The sequence below is a fragment of the Struthio camelus genome, chromosome 1, assembly GCF_040807025.1.
Source record: "Struthio camelus isolate bStrCam1 chromosome 1, bStrCam1.hap1, whole genome shotgun sequence".
In the NCBI taxonomy this organism is placed as follows: domain Eukaryota; kingdom Metazoa; phylum Chordata; class Aves; order Struthioniformes; family Struthionidae; genus Struthio; species Struthio camelus.
The window spans coordinates 64442038-64463439 of record NC_090942.1 but is presented as its reverse complement, the minus strand read 5'-3'; the positions used below and the strand labels follow the sequence as shown (position 1 = coordinate 64463439).

General features: G+C 41.9%; 1 protein-coding gene across 9 annotated transcripts in view; it reads right to left on the bottom strand.

The window, feature by feature from the left end:
* Positions 1–21402, bottom strand: part of KIAA1549 (KIAA1549 ortholog) — a 159380-nt gene that overhangs the window by 42091 nt on the left and 95887 nt on the right. For all 9 annotated transcript variants that reach the window (XR_011141383.1, XR_011141384.1, XR_011141385.1 and 6 more), the window contains exons 9-10: positions 13381–13558; positions 10992–11176 (exon numbers count right to left, since the gene is read on the bottom strand). Coding sequence is in view for 5 of the 9 variants with exons in the window: in XM_068945096.1 (XP_068801197.1) it covers positions 10992–11176; positions 13381–13558 (363 nt within the window). In the remaining 4 variants the exon portion in view is untranslated. The remainder of the gene's footprint in view (positions 1–10991; positions 11177–13380; positions 13559–21402) is intronic.

Genomic DNA, 21402 nt, shown 5'->3' with positions numbered 1-21402 from the left:
GTTGGTATTTTGTTGGGCTCAGTGAACAAAGATAACGCCGTGGTCTTATAACTCAAACACATTTATATATCTAAAAAGGGCTTAGTGCAAATAAAATGAAAACACATTCATATATATATATCTACTTGCTGAAATGAAGCTACAGTTTCTTTTCCCTTCTTCCTTGTGTTCCCCACTATCAGTGACTATTCTAAAACTAAGGTAAATCTGTTGCTCACTGCAGGCCCAGGGATCCTTTCAAAGGATGCTGCCACTTCATGCAGGGAAGATAAGGCAAAAGAATGAGTCACCTAGCCTGTCAGCTCTATGGCTGCAAAAGGCTTCCATTGACTTTGTCACTGTGCTACAATCACAATGTCAATTGCAAAGTATTTTTAGTGAAATTTCTCACTATTCTGCAACAAGTGAAAATCAACATTAAAACCTAGGGCAACAGTGATTTGATATGAGCTCATTTCCTTGCTTCCAAAATAGCTGAACTCTAAGGTAAACTCTCTACCATCTTTTAGTAGAAAAGTCAGGACATTTCCCCACTCATAAGCTAGCCTTAGCAGCCTATTATGCTTAGGATGCTGTAACCTTAATATGTATTTCAAAAATCACAGAATCACAGAATGGTTGAGGTTGGAAGGGACCTCTGGAGATCATCTAGTCCAACCTCCCTGCTCATGCAGGATCCTCTAGAGCATATTTCCCAGGATCACATCCAGTCGGGTTTTGAATATCTCCAGCGAAGGAGACTCCACTACCTCTCTGGGCAACCTGTTCCCAAATACAACCTGATCCCTCTGTCACCCTCATAGTAAATGCATTCCTTCAGTTTACCCCCTTTGCAAAAGTAGTCACTACATAAATATCATTGTATGAATCCGTGGGTCAACTACGTTTTGAATAGCATATGCGGTTCTACTCTTCTGCTCTCAAAAAAGGCTGAAAAAATTAGAAAATATTCCAGTCTTTTCAAAAGCTAGTTCAAAGAAACTGTTGGTACATAGTCACATTCAAAAGAATGGCTAAGTAAATTGGGACTCCACTGTCCAGAAAAGAGAAGACTGAGACAGGAATATGGCAGAGATCTGTAAAATCAGGATTCGCACAGAGGTGGTGTCCAGAGATCAGCTTCACTGTCCCCTCCAGTACAAGGACTAGAGGGCATCAAATAAAATGAGGAGGTGGCAGGTTAAAACAAAACAAAACAAGATGATATGCTTCGTTTAACATGCTGTGGAACTCTGTGTCAACAGCTTAGATAGGTATAGAAGGACAAGACAAGTTGATAGAAGAGAAATCCATAGAGGGTTGCTAAATATCGCCACTACAGGAGTCAGAAAGTCTGAGAGCCACAAATGACTGCAGGTCAAAGAGTCACTCAAGGCAAAGAGGCATCATATATACTTGCCCTATCCTTATCCCCTTCTATAGACTTTTGCTGTTGGCATCGGGCCAGCTGGCCTTTTGGTTTGACCTCCATATGGCTACCTAAATCTTTGGAAAAAAGTAGATGGTGACATTTTACTTTTTTTTCTACTAGTACAAGGAGTGCTTTTAAGCATGGCATTTTAGATCCACAATTTGTCAATAGTTACTCCACGTTATAGAAGAGTCACCACACAAAGCTCCTGCAGAGGATCTGCTATCAGATAAAATGAACTGCTGAGAAGTAATTAATACGTTGAATACTGTGTTCCTTGTTAGAATCCAGCTATTGAGTCTAAAGCAGCAGAATCTGTAAGCCAATTTCAAAAATAGTATTTTGGATAGTTAGATAGGATTGTTATCGGAAATGAACAATATCTGTTATGCAAACAGTAGGCACAGGCACGACTCTCTTGCAGAAACTCATGCCAGTTTTCAGGTAGCTTTCATAAGACTGGCGCCTGCTGCCTTTCTTTACATGAGTCTCTTTTGACTGGAAATATTCTGAAATGCAGAGCTGTTGCCTCTACATTACACAGATGAGCAAAAGCATTACAGAATGTCAAAACATCCCAAGAATTCTTTGTATCAGGAGCAGAAGTCTAGTATTTAGCCTCCAGCAGGGCTGGCCTCTTTGATCCTGGGAATATCCGACAAGTAGCCTACTGAATACACAACAATAAGCAAAACTCTCAATTCAGAGGCGTACTTATACTTGGCACATGAGATTTGGATATCAGATGTCTTTGCATGGGGGGAAAATAAAAATCCACAAAATCTTATTTCAGACATCTTGCAGAATGCGTGACCTGTAGCTGTGTGCAATACATGGAGCTCTGACTGGCTATCAGAAGCAGTGCAGATTAGGATAGACATGCAAGAGCTGGTAACCATCTCCACGTGATTACACATTAGCTGATGTTTGCCAAACCACAATGTAATTTGGCAGCCCTCCAGCTCTCACATTATTTGTGCTACGGCTTATGGAGAAGGTGGGGTACAATACGTATTGTCCTAGGCTTTGTGGGGACCTACTCAGCCTGCCTCTCCCCACGCAAACATACAGGAGGGACACTGCACCAGAAAGATGTGCTGAGCCCTCAAGCATCTTAATGGGGTACAGTAGGCCCAGAGTGGAGAGGAGTGACTCCTGACTAGAGAAGCAGACTTTTTTTCTCTACGGTTTTATGATGTACCCTTGGCAAAACAAGGAACTGGACAAAACTGGGAACTGGGTTTGCAGTGCTCAAAGTCAGCACTGCAAATCCAGTGACTTCAGCATGCCCAGCATTTACAGGAGAACTTCCAAAACCCTGTAAAGAAATCAACGAGCTTGTGATACCCTTGTTAGTAGGGAAGGGAGCCTTGCCATGAATAACTGTCAACGGCTGAAACCACCTCTGAAAAGCCGCAGCAAAGGATTTGACTTTGTCCTCTGAAAAGCTTGTACGCAGCTGGCCAAGTGAGATCCATAGGAACAACGTTCCATTTTAATTTTTGGTTGTCCATAGGCAGAGAAATAGTATTTCCAACTCTATTTGCATTACAGATATAGATGCAATGTATATTGCATTCTACAGATGTAAAATGTCTTTTTCCTCTCCGGGAAAGAGGAAAAGGGTTGACAGTATTTTCACACCAAAAAATGGTAGTACTCCAGTACAGAGCAGAATAAGGATCTGGGCACAAAAGACATTTATCCATTTTCTCATGAGGAAGAAAAATAACTCATGGCAAAAATGCAATTGCCCATAAAGGCACAGCTTCTTTGCAATAAAGAAAGTTCACGATGTGACAATGTTGTGATGGATATAGTAAACGGCAAGACAGAAACCTGTAATTTACGAAAGCCCCTTATGCATCTTTTTGCTTCCAAAGGCAAAGACATCTTCACCCAGTGCAAGAACTCAGATCATATCAAGGTGAATTTCCTGTACAATGCTGCAGCTTACAGAACAAGTCATGAATACTTGATGTGCCCTTTAAATATCTTGATTCCAGCCCTTGAAAAGTTATCTTTGCACACAGCAATGAATATTGCATAGAAATTCACTGCTCTGACCTGCTTCCTTAACTGCCAGCTTAAAAGGATTCAAAACAACCCTGATTTAAATTTCTGTTCTTCCACCTAATCTCCAGAACCAAGTACTGTAGGTTTAGCTGATCCTGCTTAGAGGAAGAAGGATGGACTAGCTAATCTACCAGAGTCTCTTCCAAGTCCATTTTTTAATTTTATTTTCAAACCTGATAGAAATGGAGAAACGGAGAACCAGTCATTTTCTCAGTATTTTGCTAACATCACTCTCCACAAAACCTTTCTTTTCTATGTACAGCTATGTTTATAGTCACTTAAGTAGGAGGTTTTTGAGACTATCCAAAGTCTAGATCCTCCCTTAAGACTTTGCATCTTGCATTCTCATTCTCTCTGTTAGCAACCTTAACTTGGTTCGAGTTCAGGCTATATCTACATCCTTTGCAGAAGATAACACTATGTGCCATTACTTTTAGGAAGGACCTGATGCCATCCTGTCGGCAAGACACCAGTTTTGTGATGCAACTGGAAGACCAGATGCAGAGAATAGGAACTGGTAGGGTAGAGTGGCACGGCACATCCACTCTGCAGAGCGGGCTTCTCTGAATACACTCCACCACGCCCAGCTCATCACCTTAGAGGGAACGTTATCTTTGTTGTTATTAGTATTATCTTTGAGGGTGATCTGACCCTGAGGGTGGATAGTGGGAACAAGCAGCAAATCTGGACTCACTGCAGCCTAAGGTTCTTATATGGGTTCCTCATGGTAGGGACTGAGTACTTTTTCAACACAGCTATGCCTGCTGAAGTGGGAAAGTATGCTATGATCTCCAGTCCCAAGTGCAGAATCACCCAAATATTCTAAAGGCGTGCCTACATAGCAGATACACCAAGCTCTGGCCAGGGACCAAAGCAGGTTACCTGTGCGAGTAGGATCCTGTGCCTAGAATGACAGAACCTTTAGATAGCCAGACACAGGCTATCCTGAGATCTTTACCTCACTGCAGCGTAACAAGCAGCCGTAGTCTCAGCTGCATGCTCAAAAGGCATTTAGGCTCCCGTTGCCAACAGCTAATGACACTTTTCTCTGCTTCATTAAAAGAAACTTATGCAACTTATGAGTTACTTTAAATTATGGTGATAAGAATACGGAAGTCATACCTACTCAGAAAAAAAAAAGACATTTTTGTAGAAGTAAACCTTTACACATATTTACGATTAAAATTAAATTTCAAAAAATTATATTGCCTGAACGCATATCAAAATATTTTAGGGTAAAACCAGATGTTTAAAACCATCAGGGAGGAAGGGAGGGAGGCACTAGAATGACACAGAGGGCTAGAGAATCCAGGAAAATTTGTAGCGTCTTTTAACCATCTTTCTTAAAGAGAAGTTGGCAAATTTGTAAGACAGACTCTAAACTGAGAAAAACCTCCTATAAAGCTTGTGTCTTACTCTCATAATCTGCAGAAAAGTCATCAACATTCCTATATGTTTACAGAAGTTTTCACAGAATCACAGAATCACAGAATCACAGAATCGTTTAGGTTGGAAGGGACCTCTGGAGATCATCTCGTCCAACCTCCCTGCTCAAGCAGGGTCACCTAGAGCATATTGCCCAGGATCACATCCAGACGGGTTTTGAATATCTCCAGCGAAGGAGACTCCACCACCCCTCTGGGCAACCTGTTCCAATGCTCTGTCACCCTCACAGTGAAGAAGTTTTTTCTCAGGTTCAGATGGAACTTCCTGTGGTTCAGTTTCTGCCCATTGCCTCTTGTCCTGTTGCTGGGCACCACGGAGAAGAGGCTGGCCCCATCCTCTTGACACTCCCCCTTCAGATACTTGTACACGTTGATGAGATCCCCTCTCAATCTTCTCTTCTCCAGGCTGAACAGGCCCAGCTCTTGCAGTCTTTCTTCATAGGAGAGATGCTCCAGCCCTCTAATCATCTTGGTAGCCCTCCGCTGGACTCTCTCCAGGAGTGCCATGTCTCTCTTGGACTGGGGAGCCCAGAACTGGACACAGTACTCCAGGTGAGGCCTCCCCAGGGCTGAGGAGAGGGGCAGGATCACCTCCCTCGACCTGCTGGCAACACTCTGCCTAATGCACCCTAGGATCCCATTGGCCTTCTTGGCCACAAGGGCACACTGCTGGCTCATGTTTAACTTGTTGTCCACCAGCACTCCCAGGTCCTTCTCTGCAGAGCTACTTTCCAACAGGTCAGTCCCCAGCCTGTACTGGTGCATGGGATTATTCCTGCCTAGGTGCAGGACCTTGCACTTGCCTTTGTTGAACTTCATGAGGTTCCTCTCCGCCCACCTCTCCAGCCTGTCCAGGTCCCTCTGAAGGGCAGCACAGTCTTCTGGTGTGTCAGCCACTCCCCCCAGTTTAGTATCATCAGCAAACTTGCTGAGGGTGCACTCTGTCCCTTCCTCCAGGTCATTGAGGAATATATTGAACAAGACTGGGCCCAGGACTGACCCCTGGGGGACACCACTAGCCACAGGCCTCCAACTTGACTCTGCGCCATTCACCACAACCCTCTGAGCTCGGCCATCCAGCCAGTTCTCAAGCCACCTCACCGTCCACTCATCTAGCCCACACTTCCTGAGCTTACCTAGGAGGATGTGATGGGAGACAGTGTCAAAAGCCTTGCTGAAGCCCAGGTAGACAACATCCACTGCTCTGCCCTCATCTACCCAGCCAGTCATTCCGTCATAGAAGGCTATCAGATTGGTCAAGCATGATTTCCCTTTGGTGAATCCATGCTGACTACTCCTGATCACCTTCTTGTCCTCCAGATGCTTAGTGATGACCTCCAGGATGAGCTGTTCCATCACCTTTCCCGGGATGGAGGTGAGGCTGACAGGCCTGTAGTTTCCTGGCTCCTCCTTCTTGCCCTTTTTGAAGACTGGGGTGACATTGGCTTTCTTCCAGTCCTCAGGCACCTCTCCTGATCTCCAGGACCTTTCAAAGATGATGGAGAGAGGCCTAGCGATAACATCCGCCAGCTCCCTCAGCACTTGTGGGTGCATCCCATCGGGGCCCATGGATTTGTGGATGTCAAGTTTGGACAAAAGATCTCTAACCCGATCCTCCTCCACCAAGGGAGAGTCTTCCTTTCTCCAGACTTCCTCTCTTGTCTCCAAGGTCTGGAATTCCTCAGGACTGGCCTTAGCAGTGAAGACAGAAGCAAAGAAGGCATTCAATAACTCTGCCTTCTCTGTATCCTTTGTCACCAGGGCACCCGCCCCTTTCAGCAGCGGGCCCACATTTTCCCTAGTCTTCCTTTTGCTATTGATGTATTTGAAGAAGGCCTTCTTGTTGTCCTTGACATCCCTTGCCAGATTTAATTCCAACTGGGCCTTAGCCTTCCTTGTCGCATCCCTGCACACTCTGACAACGTCCCTGTATTCCTCCCAAGTGGCCTGTCCCCTTTGCCACATTCTGTACACTTCCTTCTTCTGCTGGAGTTTGGCCAGGAGTTCCTTGCTCATCCATGCAGGTCTCCTGCCCGCTTTGCTGAACTTCTTCCTCAGAGGGATGCACTGATCCTGAGCCTGGAGGAAGTGACGCTTGAATATTAACCAGCTCTCTTGGACCCCTCTTCCTTCTAGGGCCCTACCCCAGGAGATTCCCCTAAGTAGGTCCCCGAAGAGGCCAAAGTCAGCTCTCCTGAAGTCCAGCGTTGCAATCCTACTCATTGCCCTGCTCCCTCCTCGCAGGATCCTGAACTCCACCATCTCATGGTCACTGCAGCCAAGGCTGCCCCCAACCTTCACATCTCCAACTAGACCTTCTTTGTTCGTTAGTACAAGGTCTAGCATTGCACCTCTCCTCGTTGGCGTCTCCACCACCTGAGTCAAGAAATTATCATCAATGCTCTGCAGGAACCTCTTTGACTGTTTGTGCCTAGCTGTGCTGTCTTGCCAACAGATGTCAGGGTGGTTGAAGTCTCCCATGAGAACCAGGGCCTGTGATCGTGAGGCTTCTTCCAGCTGTCTGTAGAAGGCCTCATCGACGACTTCCTCCTGATCAGGTGGCCTGTAGTAAACCCCCACAACAGTGTCACCCATGTTACCCTGCCCTTTAATCCTTACCCATAGGCTCTCAACTTGCTCTTCATCCACCCCGAGGCAGAGCTCCATACATTCTAGTTGCTCCCTCACATAAAGAGCAACTCCACCACCTCGCCTTCCTGGCCTGTCTTTCCTAAAAAGCACATAGCCATCCATGACAGCATCCCAGTCATGTGAACTATCCCACCATGTCTCTGTCACTGCAATGAGATCATGGCCCTGCGACCGCACACAGATCTCTAACTCTTCCTGCTTATTCCCCATGCTGCGCGCATTGGTATACAGGCATTTGAGAGAGCCAGTCAAGCACACAGGCTTCCCAGGAGAGGTGCAAGAGGATCCTCCATAGCCATGTTGCATGCTGTCTCCCCTGGTTGTATGCACCCGCTGGAGGCATCCTGACTTGAACGGTGTTTTACTGACTCCCCTGCCACTATACCACTCCCCTTCCCCCATCTTGCCTAGTTTAAAGCCCTCCTTACCAGGCTGGCCAATCTGTTGGCAAAGACGCGCGTGCCCCGCTTGGTAAGGTGGATCCCGTCTCTCCCCATCAGCTGTTGATCTTCAAACAGGGTCCCATGGTCATAGAAACCAAAGCCCTGTTGCCAACACCAGCGGCGCAGCCAGCTGTTAACTTGGAAAATTCGTCTACTCCTCCTCCTGTCCTTTCCCCTCACAGGCAAGATTGAGGAGAAAACGACCTGGGCTCCCAGACCCTTCACCACCATTCCCAGAGCTCTGAAGTCCCGTTTTCTGTCGATGTTTCAATGACCTAGCCTGTTAGTGGCGAGATATTTCCTCAGCAGTGTGAAACAGCACCACAAGCTTTCTCCTCACCCCACTCCGAACCTTGCACAAGTTTTTAAATCACATATGACATAATTTGCTATCTTCTACTACTATGAATTCTATCAGGTTATTTTGCCCACTGATCTGCTATGGTGAAACGGGCAATTCAACAGACTGAAGAGCAGATTTGATGATACCTCTAGAGATCCACCACTGCAATACGATATCCTGTTTCACCTGAACAGTGAAACAGCTCCCAGTTTCCCATCTTCCAAACCAGCGAGATTAATATTTAAAAACTTAACACATTTTCAAGTGCAAAACATGTAGTAGACTTGTTACATGGTTGACAAGAATTATTTTCTATTTCCAGGGTGGATACACCATGTACGTGTTAATGAAATGCTTTGATATTTATGCATTTACACATTCTGTACTTATATTAAAATGTTTATTTTTTAAGATTGATGTAAGAGAGAAGAGCTAATACTATAAACGTGTAATCCTTTGTTTTCTTTTAAACCAATAAAAGTATTTGATTTCAAAGAACAAAATAGAACTTTAACCCAAATATCTTTCCATTCACAGGTGCAGTGCAGGCCTTCGCTTTCCATTGGTACTAAAGTCAAGGACTAAAAAGAGGAAAAGGAAATAATGGGGGGGGGGGTCCAAATTGGTTTTTAAATGGAGTTTGTTTACAGCCCTAAATCTCTGACCACATCATTTCACTCCTTTGATCTTTTCTACACATTTACAGCAATAAAACAGAATAAAAACCAAACGATTTAAAAGGCAGATCAGAACAACTGCATCTCATCATTTTAATGCTGTTGTGACTGTTTGGGGATCTCCAGCACTTGTTAAATATGCCCTATTCTGATTCAGAAAAACAATCCACTGTTTGAAAAGAAGACACCAAGAAGGCCCAAAGACAGCCTGCTGCCAAGGAAGCCAGATTAATTCTTTCATTCTGGATCTTGGGCTACAGAGAAAAATGTTTTTGGAAGTAGATTCTGCCAATTTAATGTGCTAAGCGATAAAAATTTAAGACACTTTTTAATGCTTTACCTCATTTAGTATTAAACTCTGAGCCATCCACTGGTACGTGAAGATTGGACTAGAAGTCCTTATAGATTCTTTCTAATTTGCTTACAGAGCCTTCCTAAAAAAGGCAAAGTGATAGGCTCTCTAAGCAAACCAAAATAAGACTTGCATACAAACATATTCAAGGCTTCTGACTCATCAATGATTAAGAATACTGTGGAAGCAATGGAGAAAGAAAAAAATTGAGCGCAGTCGGTAGATTTTCCTCAAACAACATAAAACCATGAAAAATGGTTCTGGCCTTATAGTCAACAACTGCTTTGTTATAAAAAACTTGAGATAGCAGAGAGGCACTGCAGATTTAAGTCATGAAAGAGTGTACCAAGGGTACTGACCCCCTCCCACCTTTTTCCTATGACCCTTCTCAAACTATGCTAAACCTTAAATGAGGAACTTCTTCAGAGTCTTCATTAAATTCTACCACAGCGCAGGTGAAACAACTACCAGGAGGTGAAGTTCAAAGGGTATTACTTGTTGCTGACCTTGTTTCTGATACTCATTCTACAGTGGCAAGGCAAGTGGAAGTTGCTATTGATTTGTTCTGACTGCTTTAGAAGTGCAACCGCTTTCTGCTTCTCTCATCTTTCACATCATTAATTATCTTGAGAGAGAGTACGGTGTACAGACAAGGCTTGTTACAGAGGAAACTGTATGACTGAACATGAGTCATGACTGAACATGAGGTGATAGTACTATGAACATGACTATAGTACCACGGGATTAGCACAGGCAGGCAATTTTGCCCTTATTAAGGCCTGTGACAAGGGGAAGAAAGGTATAGTGGGTAATGAGTATTTCTGGCTCAGACCTGTCCGCCTTGGTTGTAAAAAGGAAAAGATTTGTAACCCTTTAGTCACGTTTCCACTCTTTTTAAGGAACACACCCCTTCTGAAAAGCCTGGATTAAATATTTCGCAATTTACAGTTTAGGGCAGGAAAAAATTAATTACTGACTTTCTCATCATCCTAACCCAGCCCTCCATCACTTCAACCAAAATGCCTTCCCATGCAATCTCATTCAACTTCAGCACCTTAAAGTTCTAGTCCTGCAACAGGCTCTCAGAATGGCAACATAAGCACTGTGATAGCATCCTACTAAACTCCAAGGAAGGCTGAGCAGCAAGGATAGGCTCTAGTAAATTCTGTCGCCAGCATGGGGTATAATGGATGGTGCAGGTGAGTTGTTAAATGAGTTTAGTGGAAGCTCCCCAAAGAAAAATTCAGCCTTCTGCAGAAAAAAAAAAGGTGATTCAGCAGTGAATACATTTCCTCTTACTCAGTCCTAGCCAAAGCCTTGAAATGAAGTGATGAAGAGACGTTCTTTTCAGCTTCAGCGCCCACGTTTTCGGAAAGATTTATCTATTTAATGCAGTATCGTATACCTACCAGAACAGATAAAACACTATATATGATTCTTGACTTGAACTATCGTTTAACTATTTTTATACCAGAAGGCTCCAAAATAGTGTTTCCTCATCCTTTATAAGGATGGTAAGTGTTCCCTAGACTCTCACGTTCAGTTATGCTCAGAATACTCAAGCCCCCCGTTACTGCAGCTTCCTATTTTACCTTCTGTCGCTGCTGAAGGTTGCTCATTGTGTCGGGCTGAAACTCCAGTTTGTCTGTTCGGCAGAGTTTCCAGTACAAAATAATAACGATCAAGAGCACCACAGCAACTGGGACTGCCACACCAACGATAATCCACAGGTTGCTATTCTGTGACTCTGAAGAGGACCCCTTCAGCTTTTCCACAGCTGTAAAGTTAGAAGAAAGAAGACTATTTTAAGTGGTTATACATTTTTAACTGAGGACACTTCAAGAATATGCATGTTTATGTTCTTGCAAATGCTTGTTAAGGAATTTATCAGAAACCAGTTGCACATCACAGGAAGCGTCATACACTTTTAAGTTAACGTATGTCATGCTCAGGAAGCATGAGGCAGGTAATCAATTGTTCTTGCCTACCTTCTGAAGACTTGTGCTTAAGTTACTAAAGAAAATACATTTCTATCACATCATTCTATAACCCCAAACCAAGCTGAAGAAAGTGAAATAGATCTGGAAAAATGATCTACCACTAACAAAGCTGAGAAGAACTTTTCAACATTACTGCTTGCACTGCGCTATCTCTTCTCTTTAGTAATACATCATACGCTTTGTTACTTCCCCCCATCAATAATCACAGTCCATTTTAAATCAGTAAGACTCTCCTCCTCAATGTGTTCAGTTACATGTTTTTTATTACTTTGCTTCCTATTTCATTGTCACTGTGTGAGATCCTTTACCCCCAACAGAAGACAAAACTAATTATACTGGAAATTGCAATCGAACCAGTCACACATGTTAAACATGAAATGGAAGAACTGACAGAAATTTCATTTGCTCAATTTTGCGTAGTGCTTGCAGGTGGGACTATAAACCACAGCAGTAATACATTTCCAGGCGAATTAATTTGTTTTCTTAAAAGAATGTTTTCAAATTAAAAATAATATTTCTATACAGTCCTGTTTTTATATATCAGGTAAATAACAGTCACTTTAATGATGAATCTAGAGATTAAATGGAAATAGTATAATTCTTCTATATGCGACAATTCATTCATGCCATTTTATTTTCTGATACAAAAATTTCTTCTTTTTGTCTATTTTCTCCTCTAATAAGAAGAAACATTAAAAATATGATTTCTATGCCACTTTAAAGAATTTTTTAAGTCTTGGAGATGCCAAGTTTTGACACACAGAGTAAGCTATACACACGCCATGAAGTTTGGTCAACGCTTGTCATTTTTGTAAAAGGGAATTTATTCTTGTAACCTTCTGCATTTTTGTCAAGCCAATATTATATTCCATTAACAGAAATCAAGCAGATTGGTTACTGACCCATCTTTAAACTACTGTTTTAATGAGGGACAAAACTGAGAAACACAAACACACCCAGACGGTTCAATTATCACTATTTTCTTTCTCTTCCTTCTGTAGACGATTGCAAAAACCAGGCACGTGCCAAAACACCCGGTGGTACAATGCAATTCATGCCTCAAATATTGCCCAGAAAACAGAAAAGCTAATTAAGCATTTAAATCTATGAAGTATTTTGTTGTTCATATACATCTATGCTTTGGGGGTTTGGGGTTTTTTTTGTTTGTTTGTTTGTTTTAAAATATTTTCAAGTTTCCTTCCTAACTACAATGTTCTGAATAGGTCTGCTCTCTGGCACCTTACTGCAAACTATTTATATATCGAGCTTCCTGAATATAGTCATTGTTCTAGGGACCTGCCATATTTATTCCGATGTATACCTAGTAATACTACCTTATTAAAGCTCACGTTACTTCTGTATTACTGATGGATAAATAAGTAAAAATAAGATCCATCATATTCAACGAAGGAAAGAAAGAGTTTCTTCTAGCTTGCACACTCCAAAATGCCCCAGCTAAAAATCAGCCCATCTTTCATGCACAGAAACAGTAATTCAGACAAACAACAAATAAGGACTAGTGCTGAAGTTCGTTGCCATAGTTCAGATAAAGGAAACATTCCACTAATGCCTTCCCATCTCACAATACTGTGGTTTCTGTAAGCTCCAGGACAAGATGAACTGTACAGAAAGACTAGACTAGGAGAAAGAGATGAAAAGGGCACAAAGGGCCCCTAAAGCTCAGTATTTAGTTAGCAAAGCATTCTTCTAGTGCAAGCACTATGGAGGGAATAGCGAGGCCACCCCGTTAAGGACCTTGTCTCAATTCCAAGCTCAGTAGTGTATTCAAGAAAGACAGCACCACCACATAGCTCAGCACTACATAGCTACTGAAATTTATTTCTTCACGACTGCCGAAACAGGCATCTGAAGATAAAAAACACCACCATGCCGAGTGCTATGAAGTGCCATAATTTCCATTGTTAATGTCACCCTTCCTGTTTCTCTCTGCTGGCATCAGTGCGGATTTAATAAGGCTTACGCTGTGCAACAGTGCCTTCAATGCGGTATCCAAGGATGATTGCAGCTCGCTGGATATCAACTCTGTTCATCAGGTCTGAACATTTCACAGCGCTGAGTCTCTCTCCATCTTGATCCTCCACAAAATAGATCAGCTCCACAGGGTTATCAGCGCCATCTAACCGTGACACATTCACGATCTGAAAAGAAATTGGAATGTTTTTACATTTTACGCTGTACTTAATTGGGGTTCTCACATATTTGGCCTTTACTCTTACCCTCTCCCATTCACAGCACCTGAATCTTAAGGACACTTCTTTAACAAGAAAGATTTGGAACAGCTTTGACACAATAGGATCAGTATCTCTCTCAATTGCCACTGTGTGCAACTCCCAGTACATAAACATTAAAAAATAGTGTAGCAGTATAATTGCTGTAAAGAAAATCCCTTTATCCAGCACATCTAAAAACATGATACTATACTAACTATGTAACTGCTAAAGTTTGGAAATTGTCACTCTCCAGTGAAGTCTGATGGGAAGACATACCATGTGTAGTACTCCAAAATATTTTAAGTGGCAAAGGGAACATACATGCAGCCTAACTTTCTCATCTGAGGAGAACTTCCGTCAACATTGGACAAGCATAGATACACAGAGTTAATATTCAGTAATAATAACTTGCTCCCAAATTAAAAGTCAAGACAGTGTCACCTGATAGTGATAGAGACGATTCTGAGTGGAACTCTTCCAGGGCAAGGCAACATTAGAGGAATGTTAGGCCAGTGCCTAATTACATAAGCGCTATTCAAGTCCTTCAGGACACTTGGAAATTTACAGATTTACGCCTTGTTTCATAAGTGAAAGGAAAGTTTGCAGGGAAGTGATTCGCATAATACATTTTTATGGCAAACCTGAAGTTTCTAGCTTTTCTCCATTTGTTTCGTGGTGAGATACAAACCAATGGGTGTGGAAAGTAGCCCCCCGTCAATTAAAAATGGTCGCTGACTGGCTTTTATAATAGTGCTTGTGAAATCAGGTGTTCATAAATACTCAAAGTTTTTCTACAACATACTTGGGTTCCCTGTTTTGGTGTTCCACCTGTTGGTTGTGATTTTTCTGTAAGCGTTTGGTACTTACACTGTGGTTTGTTTTCTGCATGCTAATTTTTCGAATGTGCACGTGGGAAATATGGGATTGGGGAAGGGAGAAAGACTGAAACTCTTGAGTCTTCCATTTTGAAGTCAGAGAACTGCTTTCTACCACCCCATCTGAAAAGCCTCCAGTACCTCACCACTACCTTCGCTCAGCAGAAGCTACAGGAGAAATTAGTTTGATCGCACTTGTCCTTCTCTAAATATCTATTTTGACTTCTCTTTGTTATCCATAACAGACCCTTTTTATTCCAGTTTTTTTTGAATGTTAAGCATGTACATAAGCAAATACTGTATTAGCTTCAAACAGAACTGTTTGCTTTTCCTTAGCTAAAGCACCTGCACTGTTGACTTCATCTTCCAAACAGCTCCCCCTGGCAGCAACGTTTCTTCAGGAAAGAAAGGAGTTTATTTGATCCTGTGGAAAGCCAGTCTTCCCACCTAGCTCTAAATACGTTAATAATCAAAAGAACGCGTGCTATGAGGAAGCCCTGTAGATAGCGTCTAACCGTTGAACATCTAAATTGCAGATGACATTCACATAACAATTTTACATCCCTGTAAAATTAAATATTGTACATTATAACTCTTCTGTTTAACCATTTATTTGTAATAATGAACTCAACCTATAAGTAGGCCAAACAGATAGCAGGAGCTATTCTATCATGTTAAACAGCGTGTAGAGAGGTCTGGAAGGAACGACCACAATAGGGCAATATACTACTTTCCTTCAGAACTTTCCTTTATTACAAAGTATGTGTTTAACTAATAAATGAGAATCTCAAACAACTACCCACAGGCCTAAAGTAAAGCAAACATGCAAACGCTTGCATGACTGAGGCTTACAAAAGCAAAGCTTCTCATTTTTCCTCTTCCGATTTCCAACAAAACAATCATGTTGAAGGGAAGCGATGCAATGTTCTAGTTCAACAGGGGTGATGTTCTGGTCTTTCAGGACATCAACTCAACTGCATTAAGCAAGCACAGGAAATGGCAAAAAAGTATCTCCCAGATGTGGCAACATTAAGGCATACAGTAAAAAAAGAAAAAAAGCAATTGTCATGAAAGCCTTCAAGGCCCAATCATCTGAAGGCTAAAGCAAAGAATAATAGTCAGTGTTAGTCATATGTGGTATAAATAACAGAACACCCACAAACAGCAAAAAAGCGAGCACATTTCTGAATCACAGCAAGACCTGATAACAGGACTGGTTTACCAGTGCTTCTTCTCATTCTGACTGCTATTCACTCTTCTGCCAGTTAATGGGCAACCAGTCCCTGACTGAGGATGACAAAAACAGCATCAGTAAATAAAAGCTTCTTAATACGCACATTCAGCAGCTGTGAAGGCTGGTTTCCTAGAACTCAGATGTACTTAAACGTCCACAACTTCGTATTTCTTATTCAGCTGAGCCGCCTTCGTCAACAACCTGGCCTTAACACACACAACAGTAGGGTGCGTTAAGTGGTATCTGCTTTCAGTGTGGACAAACACGTCCTAGCCAGCATACAACCTGCATGGAGAGCAGTGGCTTTTAAGGGCCTCACGGGATTAAAAGTCAGTGGGTTCCATTTTAAAATTTACATAGCCTCTCTGTGACACACGCAAAGCTACAGGATTAGAGACATTTTGAAGATTCTTAAATTGAATTGCAATAGTTTCTACAGTGCTGTGGAGAACCTAAAAAGTACTATGCTGCTTACTTGTGTTATATACATCGGATAGTAGTCAAACTCCTGCTGAATGGGTTAAAGGAACTCCTACAGTTGCCTTTAGAAAGGGAGGAAGGGAAGGAGGAAAGGTTCCAGTGCAAGTTGCCATGACTGAAACAATACCAGTTCTAATAGATAATTAAAAACAACAGAGATTTAATAGAGTTTATGGCTCTCTATGTTGAGGAGTAGGGGAGCGGAAGAGTAGTCGGAGGGGAAGCAGAAAAGAAGTAGCTGGAGGTATTTCGGCAGAGTTTAGGGAACATGGGAATGAGTATGAAGTAATTCAATGGAGGGTGGAGGTAGAGCCTGGTGCTGATGAACTGAGCTCACTATTTTAAGATACCTTTTCTCTGAAAGAATTCGTTCTGAATTCATAACTCTTCAGGAGTGCTCACACCATACTGAGGGAAGCTGCAGCCTAAATTTCAAATCCAGGGGGGGAATGGTTATGGATTTCTATCCTGGAATAGTTGATGGTTGAGTAGGGTATTCTTGGGGTAACTATGAGACAACTAGACATGTGTGGTACTCAGGCACTGTGACAATATCAGTACTTGAATTTTCGTATCTGTCACATTACCACCAAAACTTTGTGTGTGTTTTTTTTAACTGAACTCTTGAGTTTTCTGCAATACAGAAAATGGCACATTGAATCTGAATTATTTTTAAGTCTGTTTTAAAAATCAAGGTACAGAACCACTGTACATGTTTTTTTAACATAATTTCTGTATAGTAAGTTTCATACCATTTTTTGCCACACCGTTTTACTTCAAATTACATCTTCCATGCAACTTCAAATTCCTCTTGTTCTCATACTCTACAGAGATTTCCCCCCGCTCCTTGAGAGGGCTAGGAATGCAAGCCTAGACAGAAATGTTATTTTTCAGGCATCCAGAAATGCAGTCCATGCATAAGGAAGCAGTCTACATGTTTACTTTGGCAGTGAAGGAACACACAGGGGAGGGAAGAGATGTGAGAATTTCAATACACTGGAGACAGAAAATTAAAAAAAGACTAATTCATTCAACTTCTGTGTGCATAAATTGCATCATCTGTGTTGATATTAGATGTGCATTTAACCTTCACAGACTAAAGGCTTAATTGTGTCCAGGTGTCAGTTATTTTAATTTAAAAAGTGTTTTCAAGAGAATATCATAGGTCAGTGAGCAGAGTTGCCTTGGTAACCAAGTCTAGTTCATAATTGTAGCAAGAAAATCCAGGTGGTGGACGAACTCAAAAAGCATTTGCAGACTGTCAGTCAGCCAAGTGAGATCTCCCAGTCAGCAACCCGTTCAGAGGCAAGGAATCCCTGTGTGAATCTATTCAGGGTTTTGCAGGCAAAGGGTTACTTAGAAACAAGCAAACAAACACACATAAAAACTCCAAAATGTATGCACCAGGATTATTTTCCCATTTCACTATGTTCATCCCATAGGAAATAACCAAAAAAGATTCCACCTTACTTAAAGTAGGATTTCAGCGTCCATGCAATTAAATCAAACTGCACCATGGTCTGAATGGTTCAGACGACAATGCAACGTAAAACATATCTGAAATAAGCATCACACACCACTTGCCCTAGGTCTGAGAAAGTTCTTATATAAACCTGTCAAGATAGGAAATACTGGTGCAGCTTACAGGCTTCCAGCTTTGTCCTTAAGTGCTCTGGCTGGGGCTGTGCAGTACAGTTGTTGTCACAGCATCAAATACTTAATCAGCTTGGCATACAGGCCCTGATCCTGCAGGCAGACCCTTGTCATCTTGAGCTGGGGAGACTTGCAAATGAGTGGAAAGGATCAGAATACAGAGCACGCCACTAAGGAATTTTCCTCTGGTGGTTTGCTGCAGTCAGCCAACCACTTCTCCTTTGCCAGCTGAGAAACTGGTGTGCCAGAGACAGAAACCGGCTGTGGGTAGCCTTACAGTAGACAACTAGAAACCTAAAAAGGCAAAATGCTATTGAAAATTCGGGGACTCTGCTAAAGTGTACCCTCAGCATCCACCTCCGTAAAGGTCCTCAGGCTCCTGCCACCAGCACTGCTCTGGCAACCCATCCAGCTCTGTGTCAGCTGGCAAATGGAGGGGCAGTGCTCCCCACGGGGCAGCTCTCAGAGGGGCAAAACATTTCTATAATGAAAAGGTCAAGCAGCAGCAGTTCCCAAAGGCTCTATTTTAAAACCTAAAAATTCCCAGAAGGACCTGGCCTTTGCTCAGATTATATGTGGGAGAGACATATAAGCTATTAGTAGAAAACCAAGAGAATGAACCTCTGCTTTAACGAAAAACTTGATTCAGTCATATGTCCCCCTATAGCTATTATTTTCTCAAGCACATTATAACTACAGTACCATTTAATGTGCTCTTTTCCTTAAACTAGACCATCAAGTTTTGTCACTTAGCAGGATCACCTTCTTGCTTTCTATTCGGTTCAAAAGAAAAATTATTTTTGTATTAGCTGCTGTTGTATTTTTAAACCACATTTAAGCCTCCTAATTCCTCAAAAAATGTAATGAGGAGTAGAAGTATTGTGATAAACTATTGACAAAATACATCACGTGGCCCAGTCTGCATAGGATGCAGTGCAAACCGCATTGAGTACGTGGCTTGAAATTGCAGCAGCAGCAGATAACGTACTAAAAACGTATATTACCTGCTCTGTGAAACACTAATATGAACATTACACAAAAATCAATAGAGCTACCTTATGTATTACAGCCAGCTGTGAGGCTTCAGAGCCTTTTTATAGGTGATGGTTATAGGCATTTTTAATCATGGAGTACCACCTGCATTTTTAATCATGGAGTATCACCATAGATAGGTGAACAAGTGGAGGAAAAATGTGTCACTTGGGTACCCCAGGTAATCTGAAGCTCTTATTCAAAGTGTCTATATTTAAAGGAGTAAGTTTTAACATTCTTAGCTCATAACATGGTCATTTAGAAATGAAATCTAAAATTCACAAGGTATCAGTTCTATTTTATTGGAAAAGGAAAAAAAGAAAGAAAAAAGGTAAAGAGAACAAGGAAAAGAAACTAAACCATGCCTGCAGTAACATTCACAAATAATTGCTTCACCTTCTGACCCGCAGTCTTGATTTTCCACAGAGGTTAGCAATGTCACAGTACACTATAAATTTCAGTACAGTATAAATTTCAGTACACTATAAATATATTTCACCTCAGCCAAAACTCAGGTCTAAAGGGGCTTAACACAACTAAAACGAGTGTGTCTTGTCTTTCATGGATATATGTATGACCTGCTAATAACAGTAACGAAAGGTTTGGTGTTACTTGAAGCTTTTGTTCTTACTTTCACTTCATTGTGGCTTGTCATTACATTAATCATTGGTTTGCGTACAATATATATAAGGGAAATTCTAAATAGAAAACAATGAAAGAACATGAATGGCTGTCTCTGAAAACACAAGCAGATGCATACACATAACACATTTCAAACAGAACTTACAGACTGGGCTATGAAGAAGAGAAATAGCAGCAGTAAAACTAAAAGGTTTATTGCAAGTGACTATAGACCAGATCCTCGACTGACAGAGGAGCACCCTTGGAAGGAATGCTTCTCCACTCAGGATATCACTAACGGGGGGGCCATCACTCCAGCTGCACACGTCTTTGTACTATGCATAAGGCTGACGTATCTGTTACACTAGGACTGGAAGAGGTCAGCATAGGACCAGCTCTGCATAATTAACAGTTCTTGCAGCACAGGAATACTAATGTAGTCAAGACACTACCTAAGAAACCCGCTGTCAGCATAAAAGTCTTCACCTGCTCAGATTCTGGGTTCTCATCTCTAGTGCTGCATGCAGCAAATACAGGCTAAGTTTACAGCCCTGCTGCACATATAAAACTCAGTTGTTCCAGCCAGTCCTGTGCCTGAGCAACAGAAAAAGGTAGCAACATGTTTGGTCACTTTATGTTTTGAGCCCTTAAAAACATAAGGTAACAATCGGTGAAAATACGGTTACTTTCTGAAGAAATGATTATTAAGGCAGTACTACTCCTTAATTATCTACCAGCCTAATGCAAACCAAACCTAGCCAACCTGTTTTGTGTTCTACAGACATGTCTTTTCAGCATGTATATTCCCTACAGCAGTCATCACTGCAGTAGCTTCTTCCTGCAGAGTACAGGTTAGAATACACTTCTGAGAGCTGGAAATTGCGGGAGGGAAGAAACAGAAGGCTTACTGAACTATGCAGTCATACTAATTAAATTGTAAGAAGTCACAGATACCTTTATCAATGCTGGAAAATATTGCACAAAAGAGAACCTCTTCCCCCTGTCTTCTGAGAGCAACAGCAAATGACTCAAAAACAGATGACATAGAAGTTTACTCACTTTCTGGGTTTTAGGAAGTTGGCCTCAGAGACAGAATAACAGTAACCAGTTCACCCGGGAGCTTTAAGTATTACATAACAGGCATCATTTATGCTTAATAAAGGCTACCTGAGATACCATAAACCAATAGCCGTTAAGCCTACAACACCCCTGACTAGCCTGCAAAAGCAAGTAAACAAGAAGCTATGGTACCTGACAGCACATCCCATTCTCCTGATGTGCCACCCATCATGGATACCTAGCACCAAGGATCACACACCACAAGGTGTGTGCAGCCTTCCTTCTTCCACACCTCCTTTATTATGGTGGTAACCATATCTAACAGTGGTAGCTGTGAGCACCTAGAATAGCACTGTGTTATGTGGGAAGGTACGATGTGCTGACTGCCATACCTCCACTGTCTGAAGAGGGAAGTTTGCAGACTTCTTGCACTAATTACGTGGCATAAGTGAGCAGTACTGAGGCTTGGGACATGAGCTGCGGAGCGCATTTTACATCCCATGAATGATACAAAGTCAGTAAGAAAAACACTGCATTCTCACACTCTGAAATACTGTTCTTTAGCTAGAAAGGACTTGCTTGGAATTTTGTGCGTGGAAACAATAAAATATCTGAGCTTTATTACCTAAAAGAGTAAAACAGTAATCTACACATACACTTTATATTATAGACTACAGCAACTTTGCTAGTAACATAAGGATTATGTATTTGATATGCATAGGTAGGACTAAGGCATAAAGAGCAAAAGGTGTTGGGAATGTAAGATCTGAAGCAGACACCTATTTACAGCAATTCAAAGCTGCACCTAAAAAAATAAA